Source organism: Oreochromis aureus, linkage group 3 (genome assembly GCF_013358895.1).
Source record: "Oreochromis aureus strain Israel breed Guangdong linkage group 3, ZZ_aureus, whole genome shotgun sequence".
NCBI classification, from domain to species: domain Eukaryota; kingdom Metazoa; phylum Chordata; class Actinopteri; order Cichliformes; family Cichlidae; genus Oreochromis; species Oreochromis aureus.
Genome location: NC_052944.1, coordinates 65,399,752 through 65,413,195, shown reverse-complemented (window position 1 = coordinate 65,413,195; position 13,444 = coordinate 65,399,752). Strand labels below are relative to the sequence as shown.

The window sequence follows — 13,444 nt, the reverse complement described above, 5'->3', positions numbered from 1 at the left end:
GGAATGTTGCAGGAAATGAAGGAAAATGGCAGACTACCACCAAATATGAATTCTGCCAACATTAGTCTCCTACTAAAACCAGGCAAAGACCCTTTATTTCCCTCAAGCTATCGTCCAATATCTCTTATAAATGTAGACCTCAAAATAATCTGCAAAGCTCTCTCAAAGAGATTAGAGAAAATAACCCCCCTTTTAATTCATCCTGACCAAACTGGTTTCATAAAAGGTAGGCACTCATCAACAAATACATGTAGATTACTTAATTTAATAGACTACTCATACAATAAAACATTGAAACCACAATATTATCTCTAGATGCAGAAAAAGCATTTGACAGCGTTAACTGGAAATTTTTATTTGCAACTCTACACAAATTTAGTTTTGGAAATTCTTTCATAAACTCACTAAGAATATTATATAATTCCCCAACAGCTTGTGTCAGAACAAATGACCAGACATCCTCCAGCTTCTGTCTCCTGAGGGGCACCAGGCAGGGATGCCCACTCTCCCCTTCACTGTTTGCAATTTTTATTGAGTCACTAGCAGCAGCATTTAAACAGGCTACAACAATTAAGGGCATAAAATGTAAGAACGTAGAACATAAAATCAGTCTCTATGCGGATGATGTGTTGCGTTTTCTGCAAAACTCACAAACCAACCTTTCTGAGGTAATTACTCTAATAAACTGGTTTTCAAGAGTTTCAGATTATTCAATTAACTGGCCAAAATCTACAGTTCTTCGCATTAACTGCTCCTTCCATAATTCTTCTTCTGCCCCACTACAATCTGGAAATATTAAATATTTAGGTATTAATGTTTCTCCTAAGCTTTCAGACTTAACTAAATTAAACCACAACCCACTTCTTAAGAAAGTAGAAGGTGATCTGACTAGATGGAAATCTCTACCCATATCACTCATGGGAAGGGTCGCCGCTATAAAAATGATGATCTTGCCAAAAATAAATTACTTATTTTTAATGATCCCTAACAAACCATCACAAGATTGGTTCAGATCTCTGGATTCATATATTTCTAAATTCCTTTGGAAAGATAAACCCCCGCGTATCAGCTTAAAAACGCTACAAAGAACCAAGGATAGAGGAGGATTAGATCTGCCTAATTTTCAACAATACTTCTTAGCCAACAGGCTTCAGTTCATCTCAGAATGGTTAAAACATACCTTCTTAGATGAGCCCTGGCTAGATGTTGTCATGGTCCTGGGTCGGTGACCCAGCGCTTTAGTTTATTATCATTTTCTAGTTTATTATGATGATGATTATTATTGTTTGAGTTCTATGTGTTATATTTGGTCTGCCTCTGAGTCTGCGTCTGTGTCTCTGTCTGTCTATGGTGTCACCCCGTCTGTTTGTGAATCTGTCTGTTTAGTTCTGCGTCTTGTTTGATTCCCCGTGTCTGTGTTTCCTGTTTTATTGTGAAGGTCTCTGTCTGATGTGAGTGTGTTCAGTTTACGTTTCCCCTGTCCCGTCAGCTCTGATTTCTCCCAGCTGTGTTGCCCTCCTGTCTCTCATCCCCTGATTACTGGTGTGTGTATTTAAGCCCTGTGTGTTCTCCTACCTGTTGCCGGTTCGTCTGTGTTCCACAGTGTCCTGGCTCTCACCCGTGTCTCTCTGCCGCTCACCCCGTTCGGGTACCATCTCAGGTTTGTCATTAGCTTTCCCAGTTTAGGTCTTTAGTTTTGTCTCCCCTCTTTGCCTGTTTTGCCATCTCTCCACTGTGTAAATAAACTTCACTAGCATTATCATCTACTGCCTGCGTTTTGGGTCCTTTCTCCCTTAAACACCACAAGGCTCGCCTCGGCAGCCGTGACAGATGTTGAACAGGCACTATGCAATGATCTAGAGATTTCAGACCTACCATTTATCAGCTCAAACATCAAAAGACATGAATGCATTAAAAGCATCAACATCAGCTTTTCTCTGACAGCATGGTGGGAGTTTCTAAAAACACACTGTTTTACTTGTAAGCTTAAATTTTGAAACTTACATTTTAACTCCGGATTTTATCTACTGATCCTTTTTTTCATTTTAAATCATCCTTTTTATTTGTTTTTTTTTATGTCTCTGTAAAGCACTTTGAATATCCTTGCTGTTGAATTGTGCTATATAAATAAACTTGCATTGCTTTTTTATATAAAAGAGGGTAGAAAGGAACTTAAAAGGCACGGTCTTCTTTTTACATGTATTTGTTCATGCTGAAATGTTGGATGACCTTACAACTTACCTTACAACCGATGCTGTTATGAATGCATTACGTTGTTTTATTTCTATTTGTGGACATGTAAGACAAGTCAGGTCTGACCAAGGTACTAATTTTGTTGGTGCTTCATCAGAGACAAATCTGGCAAAAAATATAAAAGGAGTGCAAAGGTGAATGACATTGTTATTCTTCAAGAGAACAATTCTCCAAGGAACAGGTAGAAACTAGCAAGAGTAACAGAGGTATATCCAAGCACAAATGGAAGAATTATAAAGGTTCAGCTTTTCCTCAGTGATTCAACCTTGGACAAGGATAAGACTGTCAAACCAGTGTTTGACAGGCCAGTACACAAAACTGTGTTATTGCTAGAAGCAGAATGAATGCTAAAATGTAAACATGTGGAGGAGTTTTACTGCCATACTTTTAGTGAATGTATTTTGCTTTGCACTATGCATATTTTTTTGTCATTAGGTCATTTATTGTGGAAATTTTCATGTACAAACATTTGTACTGCATGTTGGTTCTTCTGGTGCACCTGAGGGAGATGCACGCCCACGTTGATGTATGAGCATGGCATGTTAAAGCAGGAGAGGCCAATTTAAGTCAGTGGAAGTTCAAATGTTCTTAAAAGTATCTGCTCAAGTTCTCATTTCTACCTCAAAGCATGTTTTGTATGTTATAAAGTTCGTTTTATGTCTCTATTTTACCCGTCTTACTTTTTCATTGAATTTTATGTTGTGCTTTAGTTCGTGGCGTAGTTTGTGATCAAGGTGATGCTGTAACAATATCAACCCTAAGATTTTACAACACACATTAAAGCCAACTTGAGAAGAGATGCAGTGATACTCAGAGAGCAGGTTTGCGATCAGGTTTAATTTGAGTGGGTTTTTTCACTTCCACCTGTTCTTCATATCTGCTCAGTGATTTGGATTTGCATGAAATGGCCAGAAAGGTTTGTTGCAGCCACTGAAAATAAATGAGTAAAGACTGAATTAAAGACAAAAATTAAAGAAAAACTACTAATGTTTTCAAGACTTTATTAGCAATGAACAAAAAAAGTCACAGCATAAAAAAAAAATGAATGAATCAATAATATGCAACCTTGGACTTGAAATGCTAAAACTGCAGTAACAGACTCAAGAGTTTCCTTCATGAATGGAAAGGGTCACAGTTTCAAAATTGTGCAGCCCTACACTGAATTTAGAAAAGCATAACAAGACTCACAGTTCAGCTACATGCTTTGGAACCTTCTTGCATTTTCGGTAGATCAAAACAGCAACAATAAAAAGCACAACAGGAACTAACAGACCGACAATGAGTGAAGAACAGAACAGAATCCATTTCCTCTTCAAACTGCTGTCAGACATTATCAAGCAGTTATGCTGTTTTCTGCAGAGGATGATGATGAAACGGTTCATTGTCAAATATTAGAGTGAAATCGTGGATCCTTCTGAAGAGTTGGTGACAGGCGTCTGTTTTCAGATCATTTGTCTTTGTGTTCAGCAGCAGAAGATTCAGACTTCAGACATTTCAGTCTTTGGTTCTGCATTGGAACAATGTGAATCCTGACTCTGTTATTTACGTTCTCTGCAGTTCACAACAACAACAATAACAACAGCAATGACAACAAAAACAACAACTATCAGACCAACTATCAGTCCACCATGTCCACTCTTCTTCCCTGTGTGTCCTCCTGTCTGACCTGCAGGTGAGAAACAGGTGTGAGGTGTCAGCTGTCAGGTAGGTGATGAGTGAAGAACAGAACAGAATCCATTTCCTCTTCAAACTGCTGTCAGACATTATCTACTGCACTCTGATCACATCACTCAGACCAGCTGCTTTCTACAAAGTCTCATCAACAACATCTTTAGAAACAAACATCAACAACCAGGAAGCAGCTTCACCTCTGATCACACACACACTCAACTCTACTCACTCACCTGGAAGATCAACAACACTCAGGTTGATGTTGCTGATGAGCTTCAAACTGTCTCCGTCTTTCTGGACATGACACTCGTATGTCCCATTATCAGCAGTCGTCACATTCTTCAGAATCAAAGACACGTTTCCATTCTTCATCTGTCTGTCCTGCAGATCCACCCGGTTCTTAAAAGATGGATGCTGGTGCTCTGGATCCGACTGCTCATCCCGGTACAGAAGGACACATTGGTCAGCTCTGCTCCATTTTACAACTGTGATGTTGTTGTTTGGTGCTTGACATGGCAGAGTGACGTTTTGTCCAGGCTCAGCTGTGATGGTTTCCGGGTCTGAAAGAGGAAACAAAACAGAGCAGAAAGGTTAAGGGTCAAAGTCCAACTGTTCACTTCCAAAGCAGCCAATCAGAGTGAGGAGCTACAGAGACGGAGATCATTGAGCTCACACATACTACAGTTTAATTCAGTTTTATTTACATAGCACCAAGTCATAACTTCCTATTAAAAAACACCTGAACAGCCTTGCAGGGCGGGGCCTAACAGACACTGTGGCTCAGAGGAAATAAATATTGAAGTTAAGACAAACTGATAGTTTAGATGTAAATTAGTAGATAATGAGTCATATAGAATTCATTCAGGTTATTGAGGGAGTGTTGAAAGATGATGTTGTGATTTGTTGCTATAGAAATAAAACTGAATTGAATCCAAAAAAAATGAAGATTTTCAAACTTATTCAACACAATTTCAGTTTAGAATTTATCTGATTGAAAATACAACTTTGCGAGTTAAACTCTCTGACTTGATCCTTTCCTTTTTTTAGAATAGCCACAGTATCCAGAGTTGTTGCAGTGAGGATGTAACACTGTTAACAAGATACCATGTTGGCACATGAAGAAGATAACAGTGGAGGAATTATATCATTAAACTTAGTTACAACAGGTTCAAAAATACATCTACTGTCATTAAATGTATTGCCCGCTGTTGTGTAAGTTATTATTTTACATTTAAATGTTATTTGGAAATGAAAAGAGAAAAAAAGGGTTTTCAGGAAGTTAAAAACACATGTTACACTTCTTTGTCTCTGTGAGATCTGATCACACCGACATGTTACATCCACACAGACTCCACCCAGCCTCGTGTCTCCATCACAAACACGGAAAAACTGAATCAATATGAAAATAATTCTTCAGGAAATATTGTTAAAATGTAAAGCAGACTGATGCTTTTTCTTTCTGTCCCACAGAGTGAATCTTACCTGTAGAGACAAACACGAAGAGGCTGAAAAACAGCAAAGTCGAGCAGAGCGATGCAGTCACAGCAGACATTTCCGTCTTCTTCAACTCCGACGCTTTGATTGTTCTAAATGTCTCAGGATGGTAGTGATGTGACGTTCTGTATCGAGGCTTCAAAGCTTGTGTAGCTTGAGGGGGCGTTTCCGCGATGCGCGTAACGAGGCTTGCTTCATTTATGAGAGGAGCTGAAAATGATGACGTCCGAAGCCTCGCTGCCCGGCTGTACCACGCGACTGGTTCATGAAGCGGTTCGAACTTTGCCGCGAGCTATGACAGCGATATAAACCCCTCAGACTTCATTCAAAATGTGGGTGTTTGATGGAGAGCTGCGGTTAGTGAGTTTGGAGACAGTTTGGAGATTTATGAGAGTGAGGAGAGAAAGTCAGGAGAGAATGGAGCCAGCTAAGAAGAGGAGGATGTCCTCCCCTGTGTGGGAACATTTTGATCTTATTCCTCCGAACAAGGTATGTAAATTTCTACAGAAGATGTATTTTCATAATACTTATGGTGCAATACAATTTATGTCAAGCGGCTTTACTTTTGTACAAGGTGAAGTGTTTGCTATGTGCCAGGGAGCTGGGATATAACAACACCTCATCCATGCTTAGGCACTACAGAGCTTTGCATGAGAATAAGGGGAACACCGATTGTGGAGCAAGACCAGGTGAGCCATCAAATGCCATGATAATATAGCATGCAGTAATGTTACTAAATGATAGAACAATATTATACAACTGTAATAAGTTAAGTGTGTGATATTTATATTTGTACTTTGTTTTTATTGTCTTTCCTCAGGAGAACAATCTCAAATAGATGAAGACCTGGTTAGCATGGTGATTGAGGACTCCCAGCCATGTGAATGTGAACAGGCAGACAGTGTGTAGCTGTCCATACCTCAACGTTACAAAAGCACAACCACTGTCCATACCCCAACCACACCTCACCTCACAGTAAATGATCATTTCCATTTCAAGCATTTCCAAATAATCATGTTCCACACTGCCAGTATAAATATACACAACATAATCCCATCACTACAATATACATGTTTTACAGACTCCTTTCGTTGTTGACATTTACAGGCTGTGTGCAAAATGCCACACTCTTCAAATTCACGCCAACTAATATTTTTACATCCAGTAGATGTCCTACTAGAGCAAATGAAGCTTCAAGAAGCTTTGCGCTGGGGTGAACCAATTGGATGAAAAGCTTCAGTGCTTCATGAAGGTTCATCTGCCCATCACTACAGGATGGTTTTATTGAATAAATTTTATTGAAATAACTGAACCTGAGTTTAAATCCTGACTACATGAGATTAAATTTAAGGTTTAAATGATCCTGAAAGTCTCTGACTGTGAGAACAGATCTGACTTTTTAGACACTCGTTCAAACTGAATACGTCCAATTCATCGTCTCTGAAGGAAGTAACGTCAGAGTCACGTGTGTTTACGCTGCGCTGTAGGGTGACGATAAATAAGTGCGTCATAACTAAAGCGGTGAAATCTAAAGCAGGTCTGAGTGTTTAACAGGTTTAGTTCTTGAATGATCTCCACAGAACAACACAAACATCTCATCATCAATCATCAGCTACATACTAAAGACCATCATCAGCCAAAGGACTTCAAAATGACGTCACTGTATAAAATGTATATTGTACTATGGAGGAGGCAGCATTTAGCTGTAGCCTCCATCAAACCACAGAGAACTTTGTCCACCTTTAACTGTCTTTAAGTTGTGTTGGAGCCACAGAGAGCAAATCTTTGTTCTTTATGGAGAACCAGTGAGGCTGTTTGGACTTTCCTATGAAACATCAGTGCAGGAGTCTCTCAGTACATCTGTTTACAGTGAGGATGAAGAAGCAGCACAAACACAGAAAATATACATGACTGTAATCAGAGTATGGGAGAGTAACTGAGTACACTTCCTGTTTGTGATTGAGGTAATTTTCTTCTTTATATTGTGTCAGATAAAGTCTGACAGCTTTTGGTTCTTCAGCTGATGAAACACATCGAATTCATTTAATTCGATGTGTTTTCACAGATGAAATCGGCCAACAGTGAATCAAATGTTTTACACTAATGTGACATGACGTTCATCTAACCAGCTGAACCAGTTAGTGGTTACAGTAACGGGTTAATCCACTAATGCTCACAGGCTTCAGTCAGCCTGTCAAATTACCTATAAAACTGAATGACGTCTTTTAAACACTTACTGTTTTTCTGAAGGATCTCTGAAACACTCAAACACTCTTCTGATCATCAGAGTGGAAAAAATAAAATTATCTACTGACAGATGAAAACCTGTGAGGTCAGTGTGTCCCATCGGTTTTTCAGCAGGTGAAATACAAGAAACTGAAGTTTTGTTACAAAGAAGTAAAAAGTTACTTAGGTGTAAATATTTGACAAATAAAAAAATCAAAAATCGATTTCCGCCAGGGGCATCTGTATCCAGTAAGGGTCCTAAGGCTAGACCCCCTATGCTAAGCGAGCCTACCGCAGATATGAGCGAGACAGATAAATATGAAGGCATGGCGGCTCGGACGTCACCCGGACCAACAAGGTCCACGTCAGGTGTTAAGGAACCAGCGCACCCTGACGAGAAGTGGGCTACTGGAACAAGAAGGCATCGGTGGGCAAGAGACAAAAACAGGGCGTTGTTGGAATGCTACTACCAAGTAACCCTGGCGGAAGGGATTACATGAATAGGATGAGGGACGTATGGATTCATTGATACCCAACATCCACATTGATGGCGAAGCAACTAGTAGCTCAGTGTTCCAACATTTGAAAGAAGGGACTGCTCTCACGGCTAGAGATTGACGAGGTACAACATAAATGATACAGCAAGGGGAGCCAGGACGCCAGGTCAGGGGGGAGATATCATCACCCCCACCCGAGATTGGGTACCAAGCCCCAAGTGCGATAGGAGAAGGATCGTTGAGTGCGAGAGGAACTGACCTGAAAGATAGGATCATGGCCAAGCTTGAAACCTGGACCCCCCGTAGCCGGTTACCAAGATTATGTGAAGTACTCTCAGAAAGTCTGCTAGATGATGTTAATGCAGCACTACGGAAGATACCTACAACCACGATTACCGAGACTAACAAGCTGATCTACAATATGGCAGCAGTGATCAGTGAGATGCTTGGCTACAAGTTGAATAGCCACAAGGGGCAGTAACCTCCATGGAGAAGGAGGCTAGAGGCTAAAATCAAGGTAGCACGGAGGGAGGTTAGCCAACTAATGGAATTGCAGAGAGGTGCGACAAAGAAGGTGCATAAACAATACAGCAAGCTGTCCATACCTGAGGCCTTGGAAACTGCCAAGTAAAGACTCACAGCCTTGGCCAGCCACTTGAGGAGGTACACCAGAGAGATAGAAGGCAGGAGAATAAACCAGCTGTTCTCCACAGAACCAGCAAAGGTGTACTCTCTGGCAAGGGAACAATAAGAGAACAGCACCACCAAGGCTGGAGATGGAGCAATACTTGAGGAGCATATGGGAGAAGGACGCAACCCATAATGGCAATGCTCAGTGGTTAGTGGATCTCAGGGCAGACCATAGCAACCTCCCTGAACAGGGTCCGGTAACCATCACAGTGGCAGATATCCAAGAAAGGGTCTCCGGCATGAAGAGTTGGACAGCACCAGGCCCCGACATGGTTCACGCCTACTGGCTGAAGAAGCTGACTGCACTCCACGAGCATCTGGCAGCACAAATGAACCAGCTGCTAGTTAACGAGAGACACCCAGAATGGCTAACCGAAGGTCGGACGGTCCTGATCCCCAAGGACCCCAAGAAGGGACCGGTCCCATCCAACTACCGACCAATAACCTGCCTCAGTACTACATGGAAGCTCCTGTCAGGCATCATATCGGCTAAGATGAACAGGCACATGGGTCTATACATGAGCGGGGCACAGAAAGGCATTGGCAAGAATACCAGAGGCACAAAATACCACCTACTGGTAGACAGAACAGTCAGCCAAGACTGCAAGACCAGACTGACCAACCTGTGCACTGCCTGGATTGATTACAAGAAGGCCTATGACTCAATGCCCCACTGCTGGATACTGGAATGCCTAGAATTGTACAAGATCAACAGGACCCTAAGAGCCTTCATCAGGAACTCAATGGGGATGTGGCGTACAACACTAGAGGCCAACTTCACGCCCACAGCACAAGTCACCATCAAGTGCGGGATCTACCAAGGAGATGCTCTGTCCCCACTACTGTTCTGCATAGGCCTGAACCCCCTCAGTGAGATCATTAAAATTACTGGCTATGGATACCGACTACGAAACGGAGCAGTTGTCAGCCACCTCCTGTACATGGATGACATCAAGCTGTATGCCAAGAGTGAACGAGACATCGATTCACTGATACACACCACCAGGATATACAGCAATGACATCGGGATGTCATTCGGGCTGGAGAAGTGTAGTCGGATGATAACAAAGAGAGGGAAGGTAGTCAGAACTGAGGGGATTGAACTACCACAGGGCAACATTGCAGACATAGAGGACAGTTACAAGTACTTGGGGATCCCGCAGGCGAATGGGAACCATGAAGAGGCCGCTAGGAAAGCTGCAACCACCAAGTACCTGCAGAGGGTCAGGCAAGTCCTGAGGAGTCAGCTGAACGGTAAGAACAAGAGCTGGTATAATAAGTTGGCCAAAGGAGGCGATAGAAGTCACTGACATAAAGACAAGAAAGCTCCTGAAATACAGACAATTTATCTCTTTACTCTTAAAGTTAACAAATATGTTTTTATATTTATCAATAAAAAATAAACATTTAGTCTGATTTGATGTTACAATTTAAAAAGTGTTTGTGTTTTTATCTGAAGAATTTGTAAATATCTGGTTTCCACTGTATATTTGATGATTGTCAGCACAAAGAGGGAGAGAGAGGAGAATGAGGACAGAACAGAGATGGAACAAAAGCAGGTGAGACACACATGTTAGGGAAATGGTTGTTTACTAAAAGTATCACCGTATCATAGGTACTCATGTATCTCGTACCTATTGTTTCTTTTTAGGTTTGTTATTTATAATTTATGGCTATAGTGAATAGCCGGCCATTAACAGTAGAGATCCTAAATGATCCAAATTTAGAGCATCCTACACCAAATCATATTCTCATGATGACGTCCAGTCTTATTCTACCTCCTCCTGGTGAATTTGTGAGCATGAACCTGTACTTAAGAAGGAGAAGGCGCCAAGTTCAATTTTTAGCAACTGAATTCTGGACAAGGTGGAAGAAAGGAATACCTTCTCAATCTTCAACAGAGACAAATTTGGCAAAAAGATAAAAGGAGTGCAAAGGTAAATGACATTATTCTTCAAGAGAACAATTCTCCAAGGAACAAGTAGAAACTAGCAAGAGTAACAGAGGTATATCCAAGCACAAATGGAAGACTCTTGTTAAATCCCACTCATGCTGAATTTCTGACCATTACTGCCCACTCTCACTGTCCATCTCTGTCACTCCTGTCTGTTCCCCAAACCTACCTCCACCCTCAGACTCATTGATATCCATGGTTTTATTGTGATGTCAGAACTACCAGTATGAACCTTCCAGATCTCTCAGGTCATCTGGATCCGGTCTTTTATCAGTTCCCAGAGTCAGAACCAGACACGGAGAAGCTGCATTCAGCTTTTATGCTCCATATATCTGGAACAAACTCCCAGAAAGCCTCAGATCAGCTGAAACACTCAGTTTATTTAAATCCAGGTTGAAGACTCACCTGTTCTCTGCTGCTTTTGAATAAATCACCAAATCCACACTTTTAAGCTTAAATTCCAAAACTTACATTTTAACTACTGATTTTATCTACTGTTTTGTTTGTTTGTTTGTTTGTTTGTTTGTTTGCTTGTCTTAATCAATTTTAAATCATGCTTTTTATCTATTTTGTTTTTAATGTCTCTGTAAAGCACTTTGAATCACCTTGTTGTTGAATTGTGCTATATAAATAAATTTGCCTTGCCTTGCCTTACTGCCACCACCATGCTTCACTGTGGGGATGCTGGTCTCAAACAAAGAGCAAGTGGGACACGCCCATGTCTTTGAGTTTAACTCAACCAAAAGGACAGATAGTTGCTTTGCTATCAGCATTTATTTAGCGCTGTCAGAAGGGCGTAGAGTAGGACACCCACATGTGAGCAAACCTCTCCTAACCCTCCTGTATTTGGCATGATGCCATCTCAGATTTATTGAAGCCGGTGTTATTAATGATTCTTATTGCTCTTTGTTGGAATATATATATTGGTTGGAAATGCTCTTCATTAAGGACGACACCTGTCACTGGTTTAATATCATGCAGTTCCTCACTGTGACAACCTGAGTGCAGTAGGCTGTCATCAGTCAGTATCTCTCTGCTGACAGTGTCAGTGTTTCTATCAGTTTAATAATATCAATGTTCACATGTAGAGTGTCATTATCACACTGATGAACATTAGTGCTGAAATGCTGCAGTGAATGTGTCCTAATGTCATTATTATTGTATGTGGAGAGTTGTAGTTACTGACAGTGACTACTGGAGGAAATAGAAATCGCTCCACAGAAACAGTCTGATGAGTCAGTCATAGCCCCAAGCACCAGGTATAACATTTGCTAAACATCCACCTTTGTTGTAGTGTTCGTGTCGCACACAATGAACTAATCCGAGTAGGGAAAAGAGTTATTAGTGACTGATGACATCCCAAAATCTCTGTTCTAAAATAAAGGGTGTCCCAGTTTGAATACAAATACAAAACAAAACATTGTAACACACATATGACACACAATAATACTTCAATAATTTCCATGGTCCAATAATTTTATCAGCTGCCTTCTCTAAAGCAAGCCTTTATCTTCACCTTCAGCACCATCAGCATCCAGACTCTGTGGGAGTCTAATCATCAAATAGCTTCACGAATTTGTGTATCCCAACAAATCAGGTTTAGTTTTTCCCACACCATCTCTCCTTATTGAATTATTTCACAGATTGTTTCAATAAGTATATAAAAATATTCATGAGGGGAAACATTAAGATGATCATTACATTTGAATGAAAAACACACATTTACTGACAAAAAAGCAAGTTCTACATCACTGATATGCAGTTATTAACAAAGACTACCAAAGAAAAGCCCAAAGCCTTAAACTGAAAAGAAGGTATCTGCTTAATACCTGAAGCATTAAATGAAATTATTAACACCAAGTATTACAGACACAAATCAAGGCTGTGACATGTCACTGAGGATATCAACATATTTGAAAATGCTTCAAAAATCGGGCTTGTGAATGATTCCAACAGTTTCATGCGTCTGTTAAACTTAGCTGAAAAACAAAACATTGAACAGGTTTGACAGAAATACAATAATAGAAGCTACAGTAGTTAAAGACAAGCATTTTAGCAATGTGGTGGTGGATTATATAGGGGCCAGAAGCCACAGGAAAGATGATCCCTGAACTTCCCAAACCGTAGAATGGATTTGGTCTCCATGGTATCAGCTCGTATCAGTTTGCGCTGCACAAGCTCCGCCCTCATAGAGGCAGACTTGTCTCAGTGTGCGGGCTTATGGTTCATTTGTCAAGCTTCAATAAACTGCTTCTGGAGGAGGAATAAGTGTGCTCCCTTAAAAGAGCACCACTTATGGTCCATTCATTGTTTTGACACAAACAGAGAAAATGAGCACCGTCACAGCAATTTTAATAGCTTGACTTAAAAAAAAACTGCATTAAAAACTGTTGAGCCAATCTATTTTCAGCTTATATGGCTAAAACATTTTCAAATGACGAGCTTCCAACAATGAGTGAAACAGTAAGAGCATGTGGAGAGTTTGGAAAAATCTCATTAAGAAAGATAAATCAAACATTTGGATTCATTTCAATGAGCTCAGACTTGTTGAAAATGCAGAGGAGCTGGTTGTGAACTGAGCTTCAGAGAAACACAACATACTGATATTCACTGTGAAGCTTTGAGTGGAAAAAGACAGAAAAACAACATGTGGATCCTG

General features: G+C 40.6%; 1 protein-coding gene across 1 annotated transcript; it reads right to left on the bottom strand.

Annotated features, from left to right (window-relative positions):
• Window positions 1-3,237: 3,237 nt before the first annotated feature.
• On the bottom strand, window positions 3,238-5,607 carry LOC116329011 (programmed cell death 1 ligand 1-like). The gene is made up of 3 exons (XM_031750915.2): window positions 5,407-5,607; window positions 4,158-4,484; window positions 3,238-3,919 (listed from the first exon to the last, which is right to left on the bottom strand). Exons 1-3 carry the CDS (start codon window positions 5,474-5,476, stop codon window positions 3,792-3,794), a joined length of 525 nt encoding a protein of 174 aa, XP_031606775.2. The 5' UTR covers window positions 5,477-5,607; the 3' UTR covers window positions 3,238-3,791.
• Window positions 5,608-13,444: the final 7,837 nt, after the last annotated feature.